The 27,211-nt window shown below is 40.5% G+C and overlaps 1 protein-coding gene across 8 annotated transcripts in view; it reads left to right on the top strand.

Moving 5' to 3' along the window:
• LOC113047187 (potassium voltage-gated channel subfamily C member 1-like) overlaps window positions 1-14,621 on the top strand; it is a 62,507-nt gene extending 47,886 nt beyond the window's left edge. For 2 of the 8 annotated variants that reach the window (XM_026208509.1, XM_026208503.1), the window contains exons 5-6: window positions 4,458-6,391; window positions 7,973-9,162. In XM_026208509.1, the coding sequence (XP_026064294.1) occupies window positions 4,458-4,621 (164 nt within the window). In that variant the 3' untranslated portion in view covers window positions 4,622-6,391; window positions 7,973-9,162. Of the gene's footprint in view, window positions 1-4,457; window positions 6,392-7,972; window positions 9,163-10,153 lie in introns of those variants that run through there. The other 6 variants (XM_026208507.1, XM_026208510.1, XM_026208504.1 and 3 more) reach the window with 5 other exon arrangements.
• Window positions 14,622-27,211: the final 12,590 nt, after the last annotated feature.

The raw sequence follows: 27,211 nt of genomic DNA, 5'->3' as shown, positions 1-27,211 counted from the left end.
ATTATTTAGTTTTTGATGGACCAGACTGCTGGGTTCAATCATTGTCTCAGCAGTATTTATTATTAATTGTATTAAAAATTATTAATTATTCAAGTGATGTTAAATTATCCATCAAGTAATGCACATAAATGCAGAGATCTGCAGATCCACTGCATTTAACTTCAGTATGACTGAAGCCTGAACCTGACTGGATCAAGTAAAGAAACTAAAACATAGTTTGCATGATTTTTGGTCATTTATGTTCCATCTTCTGGTGAATCAAGACCAGTTTATGCTCAGTGCAAGGTTTTTACTCAAGGTTAGTGAATGGTTAAAGTATATCTTATTGTCTTTCAAATCTAACTGGATGTGTTGTGTATGAATGAGCGTGTCTTATCCACCATCAGAGGTGGTGAATTGCATGTATGACACTATTTTCATAGAAGATCTGAATGTTCTGTGAATATTATTTCAACATTTGTTGTTTCACTCTGTGTCCTACTGTCTTAGATGGAATGTCAACATCTGCACACTTAGATTTCTTTCTGTTGTTTTTAGCTGCATTTTTTATTTTTTATTTTTATTAAATGGTTTATTATTTTTTATTAATGTAATTCCAAATACTGTTTTGCAATCAACAGTGACATGTTTAATACCCTTAACATCCATTATGTGCACAATGTTAAATGTCATAAGTTTATATTTCTGTCCATCCTGGTACTGTTTTTGCAGGTGCTAATTTCTGAATGTTAACTATTCCCTCTCTTCTCACCGCAGTCATTACATCCATCACATATTCCTGCCCTCCTTTAATAAGTCTCTTTGTGTTCATCTTTTCTTAAAGTTTGTCTGTGTGTAATCTTTGTATATTGTCGTTTCGTGTTGTTCTGTGTACTGTTGTGTCGTGTTGTGCTGTGTCTATGTGCAGTTCTGTGTCTAAATCATACATGCAGATGTGATGTAACTTGTATGTATTTGACTACCAGTGTTTAAAGGAAGAACAAATATCCACTGGTGGATATTGCAAATATTAACCCGGACAGATTCACACAGGTCAAATATACTGTGTATGAACTCGGACAGACTAAACTTGGCTGCGTTATAGACTATAATGCAGTAATGCTATAATTCACATCATAATGTAATTAATTAATAAAAAAATATTATTTTCACACTAGTAAAAACCATTGACGTCTTCTCCGAAAAACTCAGATTTCTTCGCACTTGACCTTTGTGATGTAACTTAAAAAAAAAAAAAGGATGGACTTTCTTTAACATGCAGTTTACTGCAAACAGACCAAAATATGAGTAAATTGTTCAACACAGTATATTAAACTTTATTTTATTGCTGCAAAGTTTCTGGTTAATATTTGTGCCACACACTAACCCTCACCTTCCGTCTCATGCCCAGGCCACACAATTACAGTCCTCGTAGAGTCACTAAAGTTTGACATGAGGTACATAATCTTACCAGAGTGGGACTTTCATCCATGTCAGGTCAAGGGCTGGCCATACGGAGATAGTCTCTTTGGGCTTGTAAGCATGATTGTTAGACTCATAAACTAAACTGTGAAGCTACGATGTATTACTCTGCATTTCAAGCATTCAGAGAGCTTGCTTCTGACTCAAATCCTAAGAAACTGCACATAAAGTGATAGTCCCACTGGATGTAGCCTCATCTCTATCACAGATGCTAAATAATTGCAGAAGCACAGAGTCTGCCAAACTGAAGACTTGAATTACACCAGTCCACAACACATACATAACCTCTTCAGTGTTGCATGTGTGAGTTGTGTTATTATGAGGCCGATAATGAGATTAATCGACATGTCAATGATTAAGATGGCATCATTGTACTGTTAGTAAATATAGAAAATGGCTAAATGTTGGCATTATTTGACTTTTGCTCTTCCATGACCATGAAAGCTCAATTCTTAAATATATGTCTATAAATATAGCTTAAATAAATTGAATAACGTTTATTTTTCTTCCCCTGCCCTGTTTCAGTTTGTCTGCTTTTTGCTTTGCTTTGATTTGTTCTATTTTGTTTCGCTTTTTGTTTTACTGGCAGTCTATGTATCTATATCTGTTGTTCTACGTATCTTTGAACTGAAATCCAAAAGCATAGTTGTGTCCAAAACACAATCATTTTCAAGTTGGCATTGTCATAAAGCAGCTATTTATATAACGAATGGGCTACTAATGCTTTTTTAATCGTCACATTACACTGTAATTGTTCAGAGAGAAAGAGGAAGAAAGACTGCGAGTGCCAGCGGTCGGTGTACTTATTTCTGTTGGACACACACTGGCTAGCCATATTGATCTTAATTAATTCCATCCATTAAAGGCAAATGCCAATAGGGAGGTAAAGACACTTTTTAAAAACCAGCGAGAGGAAGGAAGTGTGTTCTTATCTGTACAGTGTGTGCATCACGGATACAAAACCAGAACATGACGTTCACACACACATGAGTTCTTTTCTCTCTGTAGATGAGTACTCTTATATGTTTTATTAATTATAAACAACAAATCATTTGGTTAAGTATGTATATTTCCTCAAATCCATGATGAAAAACAGTCTCTTTCTGACATGCACAAGTGGTTTGGTGAGAGGAACATGATGACCCAGATCTACCTACAGTACCACTGCCTTTCTTTGCAGCTCTTATAGGTGATGCTTTGGTGTAGATTTTGAATGACAAGCGGCTGTGCAGCACCCTGAGTGTCCCAGCAGCCCTCTGAGTCACACACACACACACACACACACACACACACACACACACACACACACACACACACTTCCCAACAGAACTGCATCACGCAAGGGACTGGAGATAGGACTGCCGACTATATGACAGTAGGACCTTCTTAACACCCCGTGTTTTTCCTTCCTTGTGAGCTTTTGTCTCTTGGTGTGTTTTTGTTAAGATTTCTAACTCACTGTGTTTGTGTCCGTGTGAGAAGTTCTCCTGTGTCAGGAGGGGGTTGTCTACTGTGTAAGGTGCCAGCTCTTCCTTCCATATCCATTCGTGTTGGCTTTTTCCAAAAAACAGCAATATCTGAGTCCAGTTCAATTTCTTAAACAAACAAACAGACTATACAAAGGTAAGCTGTGTTTAGCTGTTATCATAACCAGTATTCATATTATAACAGCTATTTGAAAAAAAAAAAAGTTTTGTATTTCACCCCAAACTTTGGAAAATTTGGTCATGATTTATTCTCCTCGTTGTTTCACACCTAAATTACTTATTTCTTCTGTGGAGCATAAGAGAAGGCATTTTGAACATGTTTTAGCCCATACAGTGATAGTCAATGGTGTCCAGAAAACACTGGTCTTCTGAGACTTTCATCATATAGACAAGAACACAGACATCATTTTTCAAAATGTCTTATATTGTATTCCACAGAAAAATGAAATTCACGCAGGTTTGGAATGACATTTACTAAACGTTCGGGATTTAAGTAGCTGACAGATCATGGTCATTTGATGTCATAAAATTACATTCAACAAATATTTTTGTGAGCATATTCTGCATTATCTCTTTTTTGAATTAAGCATGAAAACACACAAATAAATGTAAACCATTTTTTTTTAAACTCCCCTGAAATAATTTGAAATTTGACCTAAATTATTATTATAGCCCAGGAATATCACTAAGATCTGTAAAGGGAATTTGTAACCAAATTAAACAACACTGGACTGGGTGAGAAAAGAAGAAAAACTGTAGCCTGAAATGAATGTGGAAGGAAAGCTTTCAGGCACTTTGGGGTCAGGTGAAGCTGTTTTAAGTCCCTATTAATCTACTGAAACACACGCATTTGTAAAAGGAAGACAAATTTGCTGCTAATAAAGGAAAGACATCTAGTCTGAAATGCGCAAGCTTCACCTGGCCCACAGTGCTGAGAGAGGCTGCTTTGACTAGACGGAGCTCCTCTTGGACTCCAGCGCTAGTGTTTCGTCTGAGACTGGGTCAAACACCTGGATGCTAAACTCTTTACCTCTCTACTGGTCTGAGTCAGCCATCAGGTGCTTCATCCACCTGCTCTTTTACACATCTGCTCTTATCTCTCCCTGAAAACTGTATGTGGCTGCGACTAAAGGGAGTTTTTTTATGTATATACTGCTGTGCCATAACAACAACAACAACAAAATATTGACATGAAAACTTGATGACATTTCATAACTCTCATTTTCCTGTTTTGTCCTTGTCTCTGTCTCTGTCTCTGTCTCTGTCTCTGTCTGTCCCTGTCTGTCTTTCTGTCTGTCATTCACATCGGTTTCATTTTGTCACTCTTATTCAAAATTCCCTTTTTTTACCCTTCCCTTCCTTTCCCCTTTTTAAAAAATGCAACTTTTTTTTTCATGAATCTAATGTTTTTGTTTGTAAAATGCTTGCATGATAATTCCATTCATTCATCTTTCTCTACTGTATGTAACCTATTCACTGACCATTGACCGGATTTTTGGGGTTTTGTAGCTGCTGGCTACGAGAAGTCCCGCAGCCTCAATAACATCTCTGGAATGACGGGGGCCCCCCTGCGCCTGACCCCCATCACCCCCATCAACAACCCACCCTACGAACCCTACAAATCCCCCGGCCCCCTGCGCCGCTGCCGATCCCCCATACCCTCCATTCTGTAGCACATCTTAGGAAACATCATTGAAATAAGCAGAAAAAAGACTCCCACACACCAATATACCGCAATAGTATTAATAATCACAATAACGATGCTAAGTACTCACACCTCCGCTCCTCCATTGACTGGACAGGGTGGGGGTCGCCAGCACTCTTTTAATATGTCATGCCTCAGAGGGAATGGGATGAATTTGTTTAGGGATTTAGAGCTTTAATTTAAGCACTAAAACGACTTCATCGCATATACTTCAGACAGGCAACTAAAAACAATTATATGCTGTGACGTCAGCGGATTATGCCTTATTATCGAAGATAAATAATAATAAAAAAAAAAGCACTGAATATTAATAGGATACAACTCCTCACTGGTCCATAGACAGCGACGAGCACCCTGTAGGAAATGTACTGTTGTAGTTGAATGACAGTAGTTGTCTTTTCCTCTTGGTCACTGCCTGATCCACTGCCTGGTTGTGTAAAAAACGACACTGTGATCCAGCAGGCTTATTCATTGAGTACTAGTCGCTGAGATCAGCTTTGATACACCATAATAGGTCTTAAAAATCCACTTTATATGATGAAGGTCATAGGTCAACATGCAAGTAGTTCAAGTGCATGCTAGGAAAGACGTCAGTTAGGCAAGTAGAATATAACTCAGATCACAATCCTCTTTAACTGATATGAGGATATGAAAATGAACACACAGAATGCTGATTTGAACTTATAATTAAGCCCTGTGGTAGAGAATGAATGCATCATGATGAAGGAGTTTTTGGTGATTCAGGCCATAGAACATGATGAGTGTTATGTATTTCCTACAGCAAAATTTGTTGTCACTTGATATTTTAACGTATAATTCACACCGTTATTATAATTATGCTCTATATTTAGGGCAAAGAAAAATGCTTAAACCATTCTTGTGCAATATCGACTTATTATGATGAACCCTGACCCTGATGAATCCAGCGAACTTTACTATTTGCAACTATTAACGACGAACAGAGAGACCGAAAACTGATCATTATTTTAAAATAGGCTATTTTTTTACTGAGCACTTGGATATTGCGATTCGGATCGGGGTTTGGAGTTGCGCGCCGGTGGCTTTGAGTTGACAATTTGGGAGGACAGGACATCATGCTGTTGCATGGAGATCTACGATTAACATTTTGGTTTTTGTATTTGGACTCTCTGCATATACAACACCAAGTACCACAAAATGAAAAGAGCAGTGGTCTGAACAAATGGTGGAAATAATAATAATAAGAAGAAGGAGCCATTCCTATTAAGGGCCTATAACCTTCTGCACTTTTTCGGGACCCTTTTTAATTTGTATACTAGTGGATGAAGGAACTGTCTTTAAAATATATCCGTTCCTTATTATGGTATTTCCTCGTTAATATGAAGACATATCAAGCTGAACTGCGCACATCACTGCTCATCTGCATATCCTGGGTCTGTGGAGAACCAGACAGTAGCCTCAAAGTTTCCCTACAAAGGGCAAGAATTAGCTGGACGTTTTCACCATCAGCATCATCATCATCATCACTGGCATAACCCTCCCTCCTCATAATCATTTTCCTGATTACTGTTATTCCTCTAATTTGAATGCAGTAGAAAAATCAGTTCAGTTTGGTTTCTCTTTGGTCCCCTTCTTTTTTTTCTCTCTGTTTCTTTTTATTTATTTTGTTACATTTTTATTTACCTGCTCTGTCTCTGGGATGCTGCCCTTCGTTCCAATATAAAGGAGGGAACATTGAATGGATGCTGGATTGACAGCGGTCAGTAAAAGAAGAAAAAGAAAAGATGACAAAATCAACTCTCTGAAATGCAGATATATGAGCCATATATTTCACTGTTGGGATGGAGGGGGGGGCATATTGCATATTTCAGTGCACGGATGCAATACACACCTCTGGTGAAGATATCTCTGCAATAGCAGCTCAAAGCTTCATGATATTTAATCATTTATTAATTTACTACAAATCATCTGTAATCTTTCTTATGGATTAAGCAATATCTATTTTATTCTAGCATTTATTTATTTGCATTTAGGTTTTTTTTATTTTATGTCTTTTTGTTATTGCCACACTACTTGTTACACTCCTCTCTTCTTTTCTGTTTAAAGAAGTTCACTGCTAGAGTGAAGAAAGTCACAGAGGTTGTTGATTACATGGAGCATCTGCATGCCAGCAGCAAACTAATGTGTGACACTGTGCTTTAATGAGTAAAACACCAATCATTGGTCGTCTGCATGTGTGCTGCACTGCTTTATGTACATGCTTCATATACATTGAAGGCCTCAGGAAAGTGAGTGAGGGCCATCTGGTGGATGTATGCTACACCACGTGTGCTTGTGTAACTGGAGGGTTCAGTCTCCTTTAAGTGTTTAAGGGAGATTCTCAGATCAGTGTTATGAGTGACAATTTTTTTTTCTTTTTTTTTTTTTTTGTGAACTAGCAAGTTATTTAGCCATTTAAAGACAAAATACAGTAACTACACCACACGTTTTTCATTGAATCCAACAGATTATAGTCTTAAGAAAGTTGATTTTGCTCATTTTGTAAATATGCATTCACTGTATTTTGTCTTTGCATGGCTGTGAGGCAAGCAATCTAACGTAGATTTTTAATTCCTTTAATAGGTGTATATTAAAAATGTATGTAAGAATGTACCTTGTAAAACAAACAAAAGAAAAATGCATTATTTATAACCTTAAATTCAGAAAAATGACCTGGTATGCTAAGAGGGAGAGAAAGAGGAAGACTAAAATGACGGTATCATTCAAGTTCAGCCAAAACACTGTTTTATTTCTCACCTTGTGTCTCCTCCATGTCCTCTTCCTCCTCTTCATCTCTTTTCATTACCTTACTTGTTTTTTAATGCTCTTTATGAGGGTGTATAGTTCAGGACTTTATGTTATGTACAGTTTTGAAGGTTTACTGTAATTTCCACATGCATGAATTTCTATTGCGAGCAATAAGGAAATTATAAGTCTGTGTTTTGATAAGAAAATGTATTTTAACAGAGGTTTATGTACATGTTTGTTGATATGAGTGTGTACATATGGATGTGTTTATTATGCACATGCATATTAATGATTTGCATGAAACAAAGAAAATAATTCCATGGATGTTTTGTTACCAATCAGTCATTTCTGACTTTATTGCTGTGGGAGGCGGGGCTTAGTTTTGCATGCTAAGGTGCTATTGGGTGGCAGAGACTATTACAACTGTTGTATGGAATGTGGGGTTTTGAATGTGCTCTAACTATGAACCTGTTTAAGTTTTCTTTTCTTTATTAGACATCAAAAGCATTGCAGATTGTCATTTTATGATTTATTCTTTTTCATCTTTTCACAGAGAACTATTCTGAAAGCCCAGTGCTTATCAGATATATGCAAAAAGAAGCAGTAACTGTGAACTAAGACTAGAACAGAAAATCCACTTCTTCCTTCACAAATACATTCCCGAACGAACACCTGAGCCCCCGAACCAGTGTCAGCTCCTGTACAAGTGCATTTTAGTTTGTATTCCCATCTCATGGCATCATTAATCTTATTTAATCATCTTAGTTTTGCATTATTAAAGAGCAGATTAGTTGTTTTTCTCCCCTTTGCTGTTGCGTTAACCTTAGTTCTACCCCCCTCTGCTGGTTTCACGGGGGATGACGTAGCATTCACTGTTGTTGATCATTAGCACACCTTTGTCACTTTAGAGGCTAAGAATACAGATTTTAGCCTTTAATGTTTACCTGTTATATTTAAGATTAAAAACACTGAACACTGATCAGAGCAAAGAGAAAGAAGCTAATGCTAAGAAGTCTGCCTGCTGCAGCAATGCATGTTTCCACATATTCAAGATAGCTAGCACTTAGCATCCCTAGTGCATTTTGTGGTTTTGCTGTGTGTAGTCTATCTGTTAAAGTGTAGTCAGTGTGAACAGAGTGGATGGGATGGCTCCACTTTAATCCCTTTATCTCAGCTCTAAGGTTTCGATGTGAAAGAGACAGGCCTGCCACTAGTTAGCTTAGTTAGCGAATGCCCTGGTAAAAGCAGAGGCTGCATGTGATCACGGAGGACAGTGTAAATAATTCCCTGCATGTGGAGTTAACAGCACAAAAACTATCGTTTGATTCAAATGAGGCATTCGAAATGTGGAGAGAAGGTCGAGTTCAAACGATTTTGCGACATTATCCAAAATCCTCTCTGTTTCTGACTTACGCTGCCCTGTCACTACTCAGGTAAATCTCTTTTTGTTTGTCTATACCAGTGCTTCCAAAATGATGTCATTCGAAATAGAGAGAGAGGCAGATGAGAACACCCCCTTAATGCGTGCATTTGTGTAAATATGAAATAATCATGTTTGATCCTAACATTGCATTCATTCCAAGTCTTCCTTTTCCACAGTGTCCTTCTCGCCCTTCATTTCGTCATTTCATCCGTCACTTTCATTTATTCCCAACTCATACTGCTTCCAAATAACAACCAAAAATGCCCGGATGACATTATGAGAAACAGGAAAAATAAGAGGGATTTGTAAAAAAGAAAAAACTGTATATGGAATCAGGACGCAACCAAATTCAGGAGATGAAAGCATGAGGGTCAGATGCACAGATTGTGTGTTTGGGGAACAGTTTTGGGAGGATTGTCAACCAATGAAGAAAGGCATCGTGAAATGGAGGACAGTTTGAGGAAGAAAGAAAAAAGCAAAGAGAGGAGGAAGGGAGCTGAACGCTTCTCAGTGTAAGAATGTGCGTATGGTGTTCTGTGCCACACACTGCGTGTTTTCATGTGATGTGCTTGACTGTGTGCTTAGTGTTTTGATTTTCTTTGTGTGACACTTTGTTTTCCTGCTCGTCTAATGTTTGGCGCTGTGCTGAAATGGTGCACTCGCTCTCTATTCCCTATGCCAGCTTCACTGTTTGGTAAAATATCAAAATAAGGGCACTTCATGGGGAATAGGGAGTCGTCTTTGGACGTATCCTTTGTGTGAAGAGGATTAACTGATGTACAATGAGCTTTTGCTTGGTTCTGGTCCATCTTAGAGGGCTGACAAAATCAATGATTGTTAAATTGATTCTGTTGATTTTATTGACCTAGGTTTAGAACAAGATTTTGGGGCCCTCAACGACTGGAACTTTTATTTAGCTTTGTGTGCGTTTGTTTTTGTGAGTGTGATTCCTAGAGTCTTGCATTTGTGTGTTTTGTTTTTGAGCGCATGTTACGATGGGCTTTGCTATGAGTACACTTGGGTTTTTGGTTCGTTTCGTTTCTTTTTACATTTGTATTTAGGAGACTTCATAAAAATAATGTTCTATGGACATTACTCCAAAACAAACAAAAAGAAAAAAAACAGTGTTTGGCTTCTTTAGCTTTGGCTCTCGAAGTTGCATGGTCTGAAGTGACCTGCATCTGCGAAAGCCTCTAGCAGTGTGTAGCCTAGCTTTTTATGTGTTTGTATTAAGGTGACGCAATACTGATTTTTCTGTCTTCCATTTTCCTATTCCCCTCTCTTTCTGCCTCTCTCTTTTCTTCCCTACAGTGCTGAGCTTCTGAACTGCCACTTTTATAAAGCTCCCCAACCGCAAAACCTGTCCGGAGGCAACCCCCAGGGTCACCGCAGGATTAGAGACGGCGAAAGAGAGAAAACGAGAGATGAAAGGAGTGCTTCGCTAAACCAACTTAAAGAAAACATTGTAACACTAGTCTCTCCATTTCTAATTTTAACCCCCAACGTAGGTGCAATAAACTGTCAATATCACGTTTTGGGAGGATGTGGATCACATTCTTCCTACAGGGATCGCTGCCCTTGGAAAACGGGTGGGATTCGTCATACAAACTGTAGTACGTCCTGGCTCGATCTGATGGAAATGGATGCAATTTTGAAGTGATTTATTTTTGTGGGGCGATCCACCATGATAATTGCATCTGAAAGTGGACCAAAAACCCTCGATCCAGTCTCAGATACACATAATGTGTGGAAAAAACACCCATCATACCCTTCAACGCTATGCAATTCAAACACACATTGACAGTCAGTTTCATCAAACGCTTCAATCGAACAGTTTATCAGCCAAACTTTTTCCGCTCCTTTACCTTTTGGAGATCTTGCACGTGCTTTAAATGAAAATAGACAGTGCCGCCATTGGCCTGCCACATTCCTATACCGTACAGTTTCCCCATTCATCCAATTGGAAATCTTGTTCAGAGTGTCCTTCTCAGGGCTCACAGAAAGGTGACTTTGTCCACTATGAAGAAAAGAGCATTAGCCTCTCTCTTTTCTCTCTCTCTCTTAGTTCAGCTCTCTGCGTCTCAGCATTTCTGTTCAACTGTAGATGAACTGCATGGCATGAATAAAAAAATAAAATAAAAAAAAACAGAGAGAAAGATGATAGAGATCATGCTGAGAGGAACAAGAGGAAACTGTAGACAGGACCACTTTGTTTGCACAGTAAAAAATGGGTGACTATGGATCAGTGGATGGGGTCACTTTCTTCACCTTCACGTGGGGAACAGAAAATACAACAAGTGCATGATACCTGTTGAAGGACAGAGGGGTTTTTAAGTGGACTGGGTGGACTTTGAACAAAAGCTGAAAAAAAAGAGAAAATGGAAAAACAAATGCATTTTTTTTCTCACTTTGTTTACCAGCATGACTAAACTGCATGACTTTGCAAGCCCTGAACCCCAAATTAGAGGGCTTGAAATCACTAAATGCCGAAATCAAATGGAAACAATAACATTTTATGCTAAATGCTTCTAAATTATGAAAAAAAAGAATATATTTAAAAAAAGAGAGGCTCTTTATTTTTTTTTTGAATAATAAAAAAAAAGAATAATGTAAAAATATATAAGATTGCAAGATTCACACAGTTTTGTTGGGTAAAAGAGGAACAAACCCCACTCAGTCTAGCTGAGTGATCTAGAACGAACTCCTTCAACTACGACTGCTCCCTCAATGGTTTCGAATCACACATCTTCCCTTCTCTTTGTCCATCATTTCACCCTTTACTTGAACTTTCCTGGCTCTTTGCTCTGCCCTTCACAGTCTCCCTCAGTCATGGCAGCCTCCAGCAGTGGCGCGACAGCTCCTCTGGAGACCTCCGACAGGGCTCTTTTCTTTTGATGGTTATGGGTCTGAAAAGCAAGGTGGAAGGGGATTTTAAGACTGTGGGTGAAGTTGTCTTTTTAAGTTTAATCCTGATGGAAAGTTTTGGCTTGCTTTGTGATGTTTGCGCTTTTTATTTCATCCACATTCCACGGGTAAATCAAAGCTTTATCCATCAAAAGTGAGTTTGCATCCACTTAATATCAGTCTAATGAATATTAGCGTTGTGTGAACTGCTGTGTCACGAGACCCTGAGCACTTACTGTACATCGCAAAGCACTATTATTCAATCAGGAAGCCATAATGTGAGAGTAGCGCCACCATATGAGCTCAAAGGTGCTCAGGAGACCGTGTTGATTCAGAAACCTGAACATGGTTTTGTAGTTCTTAAGTTGTGTTGAGTTTGTTGAAAATATTGACATTTATTCTGTAGTTCATTTTCTGGTGGTACATAGCATTGCAAGGTTTCCACAAGATTTTGTTATATTCACTTAATATTTGTTTTATTTTATAAGTTTTTAAGATTTGCATATGCTGAGCACCCACTAAAACCAGCCATGCCATACCAAAATGGACTTCCTTATTAACTTAGCAGCAGACTTCTGATATTAGCATCAGTATTAGCATTAGCCTGTGTGAGAGGAGGCCATGATTCCACCAGTGTCGCTTTTAACTCGTAGATTACACGTGTGAGTAACTGTTTGACTGTTTAAAACTTTTGGTGTCTTCAACAACATACCAAGCATTGGTTACTTTACAAAAGTTGGTTAGTCTGGTTAGGTGTTGTTTACGTTGATTTAAAGTGTAATTTGCTGTCTTGAAACACCATGACTGTGTTCAGTCAGCGCTCATCGTTCAGAGTCAGATGTAAGCTTAGTTTAGTAACTACCTATGCAACACCTAAGCAAGACCTTAGCAGCTCACACACACAAACACACACACACACACACACATGCCATGTGCTCAGGCCAGCTGGCTGGTGTCTGTTTACCGGTGCTGTGTGTCCTGGGAGGGAAAATGACATAGATGCAGCTCCATCACCACAAGAGCCAGCATTATCTGCTGACCGTGTAGTTTTACTTCATATGTTAGCAGCTGGTCAGAGTAGCTTGAAGGTGCGACCGATGTGTGCAGCTGTAGTAGCCATGTCGCTTTCTTTAGTGGTGCACTATCTTCTCGATTAATACATCAGGCCTGTTTTTTGTTATTTGCAATGTCTTTTCTGCATGCTTCTCATGGTGCACGAAGACACTCATGCACTTTTAGAGTTAACCTATACGTTTATATGTAAGCATACGCTCATCTCAAAGGGTTTGCAGGACACCCGAATTGTTTCATATGTGCTATTCAGTTCCAGATTGCATTTGCTGACCGGTTAAGATGATGTGTACCTCTCTGTTCGTTTATAAATCCGATTGGATGGTGTTTTGGAGCAATAATGCTAGAGGGCCACTCTTTCCTCATTGTCGTCATTAGGAATTGGAGGACATGTTCATCTCATCCCTAATAAGAAATCCTGTGTGCCTGAAACTGTTCCCTGAATGTGTACGCAAACCGGCCACATCAATTGAAGATGCTCTCTCTGCAAATGCTTCCCATGAGAGTTTGTCTTGGCGTGAATGAGACTGCAACCCCTCCAGATGGCTGACAGCTCAACATACCTTTACTTGAAACCCAAATGTAAAACATATCAGAGAGGAGCAGAACAAAGCCAGAATCAGTCTTCACGCTTTCTCAACTTCCTGTTTGCATTCCACCCCCCTCATCTGTTCCCTCTCCTTCTCTATTTTTAAGGAAGAAGCTTTTTTTTTGCATCCCTTGTTCTTGTGTTTTTCTATCATATTGTTTGAAGTTGACTTGTTTTGCATGCATGGAATACAATGAGGACATAACTTGTGAATAATTTATGAATGGCCAGAATGAGGTAATCATCTCTTTCACCTGGGCTCTCTACTCTGCAACTTCTCTTTCTGAGATCATTAGAGAGGAAGAAAGAGCATATGTTGTTCCTGGTTTCCCTCACATCCCTATTTCTCCAAAATGTAGCCATGCCAAATATAAATTAAGGCTGTACTCTAGCCATTCCGAAATACTCTGTGTTTTATTTATATATTTATATATTGTTTTAAAGATTATATTTATCTGTATATATCTGTATTGAATATTCATCAGAGCTTCCACAGACTCAGAGCTGAACAGATGCAGCAGATGTCGACAAAAAACAGCCTGCAGGAACTCAGTTTTCACTGCATGTGTCTGTGCATTTATTCTTGTATAGTTTGACCCAATATGCACTACGTGTCCTTTTCTACTTTAGTTATTTAATGTAGCTTGTTTAAAGGGGGGATTCATTGCACTATCACAGCTAATGGAGCGGCTGTGTCTACTGCTGAGCGCAAGCCTAACCATACACCCCCCTAAGTTAAGAAAGAGAGAAAGAGAGAGAGAGTTAGAAAGAGAGGCCAGTGAGAAAGAGAAGGTTCCTAAAAGAAATGGATGAGTTCTATGCTACTAAGATTGATGCTGGATACAATTTTATTGTCATACAAAAAAGGGGAAAAAAATATCAAGAACTGTATAAAATATATTTCAATGGAATGTTTATTATTTACCTTTTATATTTTTGAAATGTATAAAGAAAAAAAATTAATAAACTGTAATAATTTAACAGAGTTTGTGAACACTGAGACTTAAAAATGTTATATTATTAAAAGTATGGACGTTTGAACGTGAATGCTAACCTACCTGATTAAAATCTTCTCCATTACAGATAGGGAAAAAATAAAATAAAAACAATTAGAAAAATGAAATCCAATTTAAAAAGAAAAAGTTCAATAAAATCAATAAAAATGTTAAAACCTCATGCCAAAATTTTCAACATGTGTCCTGTGTGATTCTTCAAATGTTTATTGTGATTTCTCCTTGTTAGTCTGAGATCTGAGAGCACATTTACATGTCAATTAGTGTGCTTGCCCTTTTTTAACACTTCTGGTTTTACCTTTTCAATTTATTTTTCAATGCATTTTATACAATGCTACTTAATCTTAACTGTCACCATTCGTATATGGGATGGCTTCGTTTACTTAACTATATTTTAAATCCTGATGTCATGACAAACTATATATCGTTGGAAAAGTCTAAGGCTCCTGAATAGATATCCTCTGTTTTGTGAAAACAATTAGCAATAGACCGTAATAGAGTAATTTATGACAAGAGTGCACCTCAAAAAAAGCTACATCATAACTGCGGTTGTAACCTTTGGGTTTTTTTTTCATGCTGAAGGTTTATTATAAAACATCCATTCTAATTTTTGTCCAAAAATATTAATAAAATAATATTTACATGTACATGATATGTATATTCATATTTCATATATACTGTGTTGAATGAGAATTATAATGTTAATTTTGTAATAAAATGTAATTTTTTTGAGTGGTTTTGCATGATATACTAATTGCTGTGTTGGTAGAGTCAGGGGCGTCGGACTGGGGGTAAAACCAGTACTGATTACCAGGGCCCCAAAGGAAGAGAGGGCCCTTGTAAAGTGTGGAATATATATTTTCAGGGTGGCAAGATTCTGGGCAGTTCCATTAGGACTGCCCAGAATCTTGTGCAGCGCCCCTGAGTAGAGTCTTTGAGCTTGCCTTCACAAATTTATGTTCAATGGGCTAGGTGGACAAGATGGCGCTGGTGACCTTAAGCGACGCGAGTGTGTGCAATGTGCATACCTACTTCCGGTCTTGCAATGCTCGCATTTACTGTAAGGGAAACTTACATATGAAACTTGGCTTGATGTATATAATTAATGATTTTCAAATTTAACAGCGGGTAGTGGTATATCAAAGACATGGGGAAACATCGTCCCTACATTTTTGCGTACCTTTGTGTGGAAATTCATCAAGATACAACACAGAGATTGCTTTATTCTTCTGTTGATTATGCGGATCAGCGTCGACGTCAGGTTAATCAGTCGACAGGGATTTCTTCTTTCAAACACACCCCACTTAAATATGCAATACTTTACATTTTCGAAAAGATGATTTTTTTCCGACTGTTAGGTCAATGTTTCTGACTGTCAAACGAGATGCACAGATATTTCTGATAAAAGCATGTTTTATTAACTTTATTTGTAATTATAGTAGGTTTGCATTAATTAAAAGGTCGCTGTTTGCATTCATGTGTTTTTATCAATGTTTGTTTTGTGAAAGACCTGCAGCATGAATCTTCTGTCTATGAACAGCGCATATTGTTATTCTTTTGCATTAATTATCAGATAAACAGATATAAAAATTAGTCATGTATTACTTTACTGTATAAAATAATAAAATATGTTGTGAAAATAATGATGAAACAAACTGATGTATGTGCACAATTGAGAAATTGATAATTATGAAGATAATTTGCGGTCCACATCTCACAAGGTAAATATTTTATTTTAAAAAAAATCAATGTAATACAAACATTTTCGAGAATTTTTTTATTTGTACATTTACATAATTGTTAAGATAAAAATACATTATGTAGCTGTGTATACACACCATGAGTTCAACTTTCATTTTGTGAACAGTAGTGTATTTAATTAATTCACCGTACCCAAACATATGTTTCAAATGAACTGGCTCAGGTAACATTTATAGTAGCAGTGTATATATTATTTGCATTTGAAGTGATATTATAAATCCTGTAAACATATAGAATGTAATATTTGAATTTCTCCGGTTCTCTCCACTGACATTTAGCACAACCGGAAGTATCTTTGCACACACTCGCAAGACAATTTTCAGAGGATGATCTCGGACCAGAAGCAGCTGTCAAAACCAACCCGCTCGCTCTGGTCCCGGGGGGAGATCACCTCTCGCCACGGCAGCTTGCCGAGGTAGCCAAGTTGCAAGCAGATTTTGCGGACGTGTTTTCACCCCTGCCGGGTCGCACGAATCTCATACAGCACCATATCGAAACGGTCCCCGGGGAAGTGGCGCGCAGCCGTCCCTATCGTTTACCGGAACACAAAAAAAAGGTGGTTCAAGATGAATTAACGGCCATGCTGGAGTTGGGAGTAATAGAAGAATCGCATAGCGACTGGGCGAGCCCGATAGTTTTAGTCCCTAAAACAGATGGCTCGGTCCGTTTCTGTGTTGATTACCGAAAGGTGAATGCAGTGTCGAAATTCGACGCTTATCCAATGCCCCGAGTTGATGAGCTGCTTGATCGGTTAGGTTCGGCTCGCTTTTATTCGACACTGGATTTAACAAAAGGGTATTGGCAGATCCCCTTGTCGCCATTATCCAAAGAAAAAACGGCCTTCACCACGCCGATTGGGTTGCACCAATTTGTCACCCTTCCGTTTGGGTTATTCGGGGCTCCCGCCACCTTTCAGCGTCTTATGGACAAGATTCTCCGGCCCCATTGCGCGTACGCCGCTGCCTATCTCGACGACATCATTATACACAGTAATGATTGGCAGCGGCATATGGAACATCTGCGTGCGGTCCTGAGATCCTTAAGGGTGGCTGGACTCACGGCGAACCCACGGAAGTGTGCAATTGGGCGGGTGGAGGTACGGTATCTGGGCTTCCACTTGGGTCATGGGCAGGTGCGTCCCCAAATTGACAAGACCGCAGCAATTGCAGCTTGCCCAAGCCCCAAGACCAAAAAGGAGGTGAGACAGTTCCTGGGGCTGGCGGGATATTATAGAAGGTTTATTCCTAATTATTCGGACCTCACCAGCCCGCTGACTGATCTCACCAAAAAGGAAGCACCCGATCCGGTCCAGTGGACGGAGCCGTGCCAACAGGCCCTAACCAAGGTAAAAGCTGCCCTGTGCGGCGGGCCGCTCTTGCACTCTCCTAACTTTAATCTCCCGTTTTTGTTGCAGACGGACGCGTCAGACAGGGGGTTGGGTGCGGTCCTGTCTCAGGTGGTCGCAGGAGAGGAGCGGCCGGTGCTGTATCTAAGTCGAAAGCTCTCAAAGAGAGAGACTAGATACAGCACCATTGAAAAAGAATGTTTAGCCATTCGATGGGCTGTCCTCACTCTGCGCTATTACCTTCTGGGACCGGAATTCACTCTCTGTTCGGACCACGCGCCCCTCCAGTGGCTCCACCGCATGAAGGATACCAACGCGCGGATCACCCGTTGGTATCTCGCTTTACAGCCTTTTAAATTCAAGGTGATCCACAGGCCGGGGGCCCAGATGGCGGTGGCCGACTTCCTCTCCAGGAGTGGGGGGGGGGCTGCTGCAGGCCGGAGTGCTTCCCGGCCTGAGTCGGGCGGTGGGGGTATGTGGCGAGGTGGGCGTGGGAAGCCGAAAATACTGCAGCGGGAGAAAGAATGTGGGGACGAGCGGTAATAAGGAGGTCAAATGATTAATGATTAACACCTGTTTGTAATTCCAGTGATTGGTGAGAGAGAATTTATAAGCGCCGAGCAGACCGGAGAGGCTGGATCTATGAGAGAGCTGAGCTGAGCAGTGTGTGTGTGCGCGGAAAATATATGTTTAAAGGCAGAGAGCCGAGCCGCAGTTTACTTTTGTTTATCCTGTTTTATTTTGATTTAATAAAGAGCATTTTTCGCCACCCCTGTCTTCCTTGTCCATTATCTAACGAACTGTTTTATATACATCAAATTACAAATCACACAGAGTAAATATGCGTACGACAATACAAACAGTAAGCTTTATACAAGACATAACGGAATCCAAATAAAAGAGAGAGAGAGAGAGAGAGAGAGAGAGAGATAGAGAGAGAGAGAGAAAATAGAATGAGATCACATAAGGAGCTCAGGTATGGAAATCATAGTCAGTAACTTTTGGAAGCCAACAACGATCAGATCATAGAAACAATTTAAAGCAGCATTTAAATCTCCATAGAGAAAGTGATACTTGCAAAGTGTCCAATGTGCGTGGCGTGAGATCGGCGTCGAGCTTGTGAGCTTTGCGCGCTTGTCCTTTTGAAAACAGCGGGCGTGTGCCGGAGGCCATGTGACGCGTGTGCACGCTGCGCTTGATCTTGGCGTGAGTGTGGAGCACATGGTCCTTTGTTCTGTCCTCGCGCGGTATTTGAAAGGTTCAACAAACAATGTTCCAGAATTCGTCTTCCTTGCGTGGAGCAGAGATGCTCACAAGTCTCTGAGCTAGAGTCCAAGTCAAGTCTCAAGTCTCTGAGCTAGAGTCCAAGTCAAGTCTCAAGTCTCTGAGCTAGAGTCCAAGTCAAGTCTCAAGTCTCTGAGCTAGAGTCCAAGTCAAGTCTCAAGTCTCTTTATTATATTAAGTCTCTGGTTATAATAAATGTTGCATCACGTACAGCGACCCATCCAAGCTGCTTAGAACACTGCATAGCTATATATAAGGAATTCAAAGCATGTAATATGTTATGACAACTCTATCTATTAGCATACAATATCAACTTTGATTTTGGTATATAATCAGTGTAAACAGGCTATTGCAACATGACAAAAACACCAAGAATGCTTTACTTTTAAGTTAATATCTGTATTTTGCATTTATGGATTCAGTAATGGCCTTCTGTCTGTCCTGGCTGTATAGCTGCACACCTCTTGTCTGGCTTAAGAATGAACAAAGCTACGCTGACTTATGTTATTCATACAATACCTACTCACAAATAAACATCAAAAACAAAGCCGGCTGCAATGAATTTCTGTGCAAAACAGCTTTTACTACAAACACTTCCACACAAGAACATTGTTATCACACAAGAACATTTTGATAGAGAACCAAAAATATTTAAAGTAGATAAAATTAGAATAAATAAAATGGAAATGTCTACATACTATTACTACTGTAAACTTTGCAAATAGGACATCAGCCCCTTCAAGTCAATGAACAATAACAAAGTGGGCTGCAATGAATATCTGTGCAAAACGTCATGGCTCCGCTCCTACCCAATGACAGAGGCACTCAGGTTTTTTTCCACTGGAGTACTCACGTGAAGGATGCGTGCACAACTAATAACTAATATCATCACGTTATAAAGGGTTGGCCTGCGCTGGGTGCGCCCCTCCCCCTATAACTGTTCTGTCTCGCGGAGGAGCTCATTTGTGTGCATCTGTGTGAAACGCGCTCTGAAACACGCATAGGAAAAAAGAGCGACAGAAAGAACGGCTCCCCTCCAGCCGTGACTCGGCTCCCATCGTTCATGTTTATGAGCCGTTCAAAAGAATCGGTTCGTTCGCGAACGTCACAACTCTAACAGCGAGCTCATCTTACGTTTACTAAAAATTAACATTGTTCACGAGTCCCGGAGCTCGAGTCCGAGTCGAGTCTGAAGTCTTTCGAGGACGAGTCTCAAGTCGAGTCTGAAGTCACTGTTTGTGCGACTTAAGTCGCACTCGAGTCCGAGTCTCAAACTCGAGTCCCCATCTCTGGCGTGGAGAGGCGAATAGTCCTAAGGCCGCGCGGAAGCAACGTTGGTCGCACAGGAGAGCAGCGTGTCCGAGAACGGAGAAGGAGAAGAAGAGGAAGAGGGCGGACCTTGTTCGGTCGTTCTTATGGCTTGAAATGGTTCACGCCCCTTTTTCGCGTAAACAGCCAATGAAAGTCCGCGATCTGAAGCGAAGGGAAAAGTTCCTTTGTCTCTGTGGAGACAACCCCCTGGAGATCTAGGGCTTGTCCAAATTCCAGGGATTATTCTAGCAAGTTTGTAATTCAGATTACATACATTTTTCATTACTTTGCTCTAGATAAATGGGTCTGTCAGAGCATGACGATTAGAACAATACTAAACATAATATATATATAAATGATCAAAACATGAAGTTACATTCAAATGCAGAATTACACATATTTAAAGATTTGCTTAACACATGATAACACTGCAGATAGTCCCAATTTATATGGGAAACATCTAAATGTACCAAAAGGGAATACGTAATACATTTATAAAACATAAAAACAAAAAGGTAATGAATTCATTCCATAGAATGCATTGGGGAGAAGATTTGGCTTCTCTCCTCTCCTGTTGTCCAGGGAGGTCGTAAAGTTTTACGACCTGCAAAGGTGGGGGTTACATACACATGACTATTTGAGAAAGAGCCAGGCTGAGGAGAACATTTCCTAAAGTATAAGCTAGCAACTTATACTCTTCACATAACAAGGATTAACCATTTTATGCAATCCATAAACATATTTAAAATACATATTAATAAGTACTTACAAAAGTAAGGAACTTTACGAAAGGTTTCCTTTTGTGTATGTTGGAATGTGGTTGGTTTAGTGTCTCCTTTGAGGCCAGTCCACGTGACTCTGGAATTTCTTGTCGTAAACAACTGTCACGTAAAGCAGGATGTGGCCGACTTCAGGGCGGCCAAAATGGTGAATTATGTAAACAACGAAGGTCCTTGTTTACTCACGTTCTGGTCTTTTGCTCCGAACGTGTTAAGAGTCAGGAATTCACTAGTATGGACAGATGACTGAAATACCATCAGCTCATTAGTGTTACACCCATGAACCCTCCAGCACCCTGGAAAGGGTATAGAGCTTGTCCAGTGTTCCACGACTGGGACGAAAACCACACTGTTCCTCCTGAATCCGAGGTTCCACTATCGGCCGAATTCTCCTCTCCAGTACCCTGGCATAGACTTTCCCAGGCAGGAACACAAGTCGGTGGGATTGAGGAGATCCTCGAAGTATTCCTTCCACCTCCCGACGATATCCCCAGTTGAGGTCAACAGGTGCCCATCTCTACTGTAAACAGTGTTGGTAGGGCACTGCTTCCCCCTCCTGAGGCGTCGAACAGTTTGCCAGAATCTCTTCGAGGCCAACCGATAGTCTTTCTCCATGGCCTCACCGAACTCCTCCCAGGCCCGAGTTTTTGCCTCCACGACTACCCGGGCTGCAGTCCGCTTGGCCTGCCGGTACCTGTCAGCTGCCTCCGGAGTCCCACAAGCCATCCAGGCCCGATAGGACTCCTTCTTCAGCTTGACAGCATCCCTTACTTCCGGTGTCCACCACCGGGTTCGGGGATTGCCGTCTCGACAGGCACCGGAGACCTTACGGCCACAGCTCAGAGGAGCCGCAGCGACAATGGAGGTGGAGAACATGGTCCACTCGGACTCAATATCTCCAGACTCCCACGGGATCCGGTCGAAGCTCTGCCGGAGGTGGGAGTTGAAGATCTCTCTGACAGGGGGCTCGGCCAAACGTTCCCAACAGACCCTCACAGTACGTTTGGGTCTGCCGAGTCTGTCCAGCTTCCTCCCCTGCCATCGGATCCAACTCACCACCAGGTGGTGATCAGTTGACAGCTCCGCCCCTCTCTTCACCCGAGTGTCCATCCATCCATCGACCTCCGGCTTAGGGTGTCCTGGTGCCACGTGCACTGATGGACACCCTTATGCTTGAACATGGTGTTCATTATGGACAAACCGTGGTTAGCACAGAAATCCAATAACAGAACACCGCTCGTGTTCAGGTCAGTGGGGCCGTTCCTCCCAATCACGCCCCTCCAGGTGTCACTGTCACTGCCCACGTGAGCGTTGAAGTCCCCCAGTAGAACGACAGAGTCTCCAGTCGGAGCACTTTCCAGCACCCCTCCCAGAGACTCCAAGAAGGCCGGGTAGTCCGCACTGCCGTTCGGCCCGTAGGCACAAACGACAGTGAGAGACCTATCCCTGACTCGAAAGCACAGGGAAGCAACCCTCTCGTTCACCGGGGTAAACTCCAACACATGGCGGCTGAGCTGGGGGGCTATTAGCAAACCCACTCCAGCCCTCTGCCTCTCACCATGGGCAACTCCAGAGTGGTAGAGAGTCCAGCCTCTCTCAAGAAGTGTGGTTCCAGAGCCCAAGCTGTGCGTTGAGGTGAGCCCGACTATCTCTAGTCGGTACCTCTCGACCTCCCGCACAAGCTCAGGCTCCTTCCCCGCCAACGAGGTGACATTCCACGTCCCTAAAGCCAGATTCCGTGTCCAGAGATCAGGTCGTCGGGGGTCTCGCCTATGACTGTCGCCCGATCCACTATGCACCGGCCCCTTACGCTCCCTCCTGCAGGTGGTGAGCCCACGGGAGGGCGGCCCCACGTCACTCCTTCGGGCTGAGCCCGGCCGGACCCCATGGGGGAAGGCCTGGCCACCAGGCGCTCGCATACGAGCCCCAACCTCGGGCCTGGCTCCAGGGTGGGGCCCCGGCTGCGCCATGCCGGGCGAAGTCACGGTCCTTGATTTAAATTTTGCCATAAGGGGTTTTGTGAACTGTTCTTAGTCTGGTATAAAGTCAAGGGAGATAATTAATCAGAATACTTACCAAAATTTGCTCCTGGTTACGCTCACCTTCTCTGGAAGATTCGGTGGGTGATTCAGATTTCTCTTGGCACCGCGATTAGAAGACTTACATGTTGCTCACGTGACATTTACGTCATCAAGCTCAATTTGAGTCTGCACAGTATGCCCGACCCCCAGGAAGTGCATGCTTCTAATTGACTTCATTTTTCTCCGTTGAATCCAATGGGGTCGCTGTGTCCATTTCTTTTACTGTCTATGATAACAGCAAGGCAGTAGCCAAACAGAGGAGCTACAGCTGTCACTAGGGCTCCTTCGATTTCAACATATCAGTTGACAAATGACCTCTTTGAACACTGATGACAAGATAAACTTTATCCAATAGAAAGCTAGTTTATGGTTGATTGCAAACATGTCCCAATCATGCTCAGAAGTCTGTTTGGAAAACCTGGTGAATGTTTGTAAATCTGCAGAGTAGAAAGCCAGAACACAGACTACACTGTCATTTTTCACCTCACATTTACAAGTTGGATCCACGATGACCTAAAAGGCATTATACATTGATAGAAGCTGAAGTTGAGGAACTTTGCAAAAGTTTAGATGAACAAACCCTTATGAAACAAAAATATATTGCAGTATATTGGGAAATATCATGTAATATATTAGGCATATATTATTTTATATATTTATTTTTTCCAATATATTGCAATATATTGAAAGCGGCAATAATTTGTATATTTTGCAATATATTATATAATATATGTGTCATCAATATATTATTAAATGTATTCAAATATATAATATATTAGAAAATAAAAAGGTAAAATAATATATTCAAATATATCACAATATATTTTAAGAAATATATTGGTAAATATATTTTCCTTTCGTAAGGGAAATCATCCATCAAGTGATGATGAACCAGACATGCTTCTGCCTGAAGAAATTTCAGATTCAGCCCTAGATTGGTGAGTTTATGCATATTTTTTCTTTATACAACCTTTATCCATCTATGTGCAAATGTGCCCTAATTATGTGTTAATTATATATTTAAATGTATGATGCATTGAATTGTGCATTTTTTTTAATATATATTTTATACTTTATTCAATTTGTATATATTGTTACACATACAATATTAGTTTTATACTATATTCAGATTGTACTACATTGTTGTATATTCAGTTTAGTATATACTATTTTGTTGCAATAGGTGTTTAGTTGATGAAGACGAGGAAAGAGAGAATAAAGTATACCATGTGTCAAAAATTTGATTGATGAGGGTCATAAAAGCCATCTGTTCTGGACACCTGTTTGTACACCCCCTCCCCTCCCTGTACACCCCGGTGACCTAGATATGAACTTACGACCCTGAGAAGGAATTTCGGTGAGGGAGGGGTAAAATGTGTTGGGATCTATGTGCTTTTTTGTTAAACTGTGGAAAGGGGATGAAATCGTGAAAATGGTATAAGGGAAGTTTTTTTTAAGGTTTTAAGTACACAGTGCATTTCAAGAAAAAAGGTTATAAACACATACGAAATGGAAACGATGTAATGATTGTTTTCGTAGTTGGAAAAGTGTAAAACGTTGTTAAAGTTGTAACAAATAAAAAAGAAAAAAAATAGGTTACTGGTTATCTAAAACAACTAAACAAGTCAAAACTAGCAGATGTGTTTTTGTTAAGCAACACCTGAAAAGATGTGAGAGCTTGTAAAAATTAAAAAAGATGTTTTGTTACCATAAAGAAAAGAAAGCATTTAGCATTTGTACCTTACCTCAAACTGAAAAAGAAATGAATGTAAAGCGGCGATACAAACCAGAAAACTTGGTGTTTGTCACGATGTTATAAAAAGTTAAAAACAAAAGAAAAAAGATGGTAGGTTTTACGCGGATCAAATATAAAATCCATCAGACAAGATACTTCAAATCAAATCTATGTTGTACTTTACCACTAACTACAACTTTAAAAATCTAGACTATTACTGACAGAGAGTTAGACGAAAGAAAAAAAGATCTCACAGCAAAGTGTTAAGGCATCTCCGTTGAGCGATCCTGACAGCATTGCAGACACACTTAGAATGAGGCTCGGGGGAATGCTCCGGAAAAAAAACCACGCCTCCAGCGCTAGAGACTGCCCCCACTGTAGGCGTGATAGCAGCGTCAATTTGGGTGTGACAAGTGTTTAAAAAGAGGATTTTGTTGAAGCAAATTTATCCGTACCTAGTGGTAAAATACGAAAGGTGTTTTTTGTGATTTGAAAAATTGGACAGCTAATCTGTAACAATGGCTACGACATCATTACCTAAAACTCCTGAGAAGAGTCTCGAGTTAGATATGGAACAGCTAATGATGGCCCCGAGGAAGGTAAAACATGGTCCGTGTCTGGCCAATTTCCTCCACGAACCTTTGGACAATGTTAAGCGTGAGTTTCATATATCCGGCAATCGTATCTGTAGTTACGATTTTGACAAGAGCAACCGCGAGGTCAGACTGAGCACCGTGGATAGTGATGAAAGGGTCATGTACGACACGAGCGAGGATCCTGATCTGTTTTTCACAGTAAAAGATTGGTGTTTATTTTACAATTATGTCTGGCGGGATTTAAAAGATGGAGGCGATGATCCTCTATTCATAGGCGAATGGAACGGTGTCACTCCAGGAATGCGTTACAAAGTGCTTGGGGATCACATTAACAAGTACGCTGATGATTATATATATATTCTTTGCAGCGACCGCCTCCTGGATTTACCTGAACGCGCATGGCCGATATCTGAAGCGGACCATCTTAAATACTATAAGATTAAATTTTTGTTTCAGTGGAAAGACGTGCCTGCGTTAGAGGAGATATTTGGAAAGATAGACAAAATGTTTATGTGGTGCGAGGCGTTTGACAGATACAACAACATAAAAGTGAAACTGTTTCACCCTGAATGGTGTGTGACCAGCCGGAGAGGGATTCATGTGGCCCCGCCTACCATCTATAATCATTAAATACGCACGTCAGGGACCTGTGTGGAAATAGACTTTGAGCGACATCACCACCATCAACATGACTCAAGAAAATACTTTGCCACCACCACACTTTGTATGCGATGACAACACATCACCCCCGTGGTCAACGACGGACAATGACGCCTGGCTGAACAAATTCTGTACAGAACTCGGATACCATAACCTCGCCTTCCTCGCAAAGTACAATCCGCCACCTCCCCACGCTGGTCCATCTGACACGGAGAATCCTGAAAACGTCTCGGACACCGTCGACGGTTGCATCGGGGTGATTGGACATAATATCATTAAAGCTGTGGTTGCCATAATTCTGGAACATCTGGTTGACAAGCAGCTGAAGAAAGATTGTTACGGATGTCAGGTCGATCATCCTTCGCAAACACAACATTCATGTCTCTACGAGGCACCTGCGTACTATTTTCTGGGATGTTTTGAACAACTCTCGCATAAATTGTGTAAACCTGATCTGAAACTCATTCTGGCACAAACCTTTAAACTGTTTGGTTTAACACCGCATCAGCAAAGAATTCAGGGGGTTGTCGACGGCGTTCTGTGTGAGCTCAGAGATGAGATGTACATAGTGGAAGGTGTGGCCGAACTCCGGACGAAACTTGTGGATGAAACTTGCGAGCAGGCCATTTACGACGCTGTTGAAAGCTGGAAGAAGAGTACACCTGCTGATTCTGATTAACCGCGGGGACATGGGTAGCCTCTGCAGCACAAACTGTCTGGAAAAACTCATATTTAAACAAAGAATTAAGAGTGAAATAACTTTTTTATTGTATAAGATTATAGATGATGAGAGTGAATGTTATGTGGACAATAAACGTTTAACGAAATTAAAAAAACAAATGTTAGCTGTGAGGGGTATGTCGGAGGAGTGGTTTGTTATGACAACTCAGTGCATCACAAACACGTATAACCCACGCATGACTGTTAAAAATATTCTTGAACTTATGCCTGAATGTGAAGAAAGTCTTAAAATAGGTAACATTTTATGTCTTTGTACTTATGTAACCGATGTGTGTGTAATGTTGTTGTCAAGAAATGTATATAAAATTATTGACATGCTAGTTGAACATATAATAGAGAAAAATGTTTTAATGTGTGTGAAATTCCTTCAATATCTAGATGATGTATAATTAGACAATGTAGGACCAATCAAATTGAACTTGTATTCGTCTTCTGCAACGATTGTAAATAAAAAGCTTTTGACCTAATAACTCTGTCATTGTTTTGTGTAAACAGTAGT

The sequence above is a fragment of the Carassius auratus genome, chromosome 28, assembly GCF_003368295.1.
Source record: "Carassius auratus strain Wakin chromosome 28, ASM336829v1, whole genome shotgun sequence".
Lineage (NCBI taxonomy): Eukaryota > Metazoa > Chordata > Actinopteri > Cypriniformes > Cyprinidae > Carassius > Carassius auratus.
The sequence above is the reverse complement of the archived record's forward strand: the minus strand, read 5'-3'. Positions and strand labels throughout refer to the sequence as shown.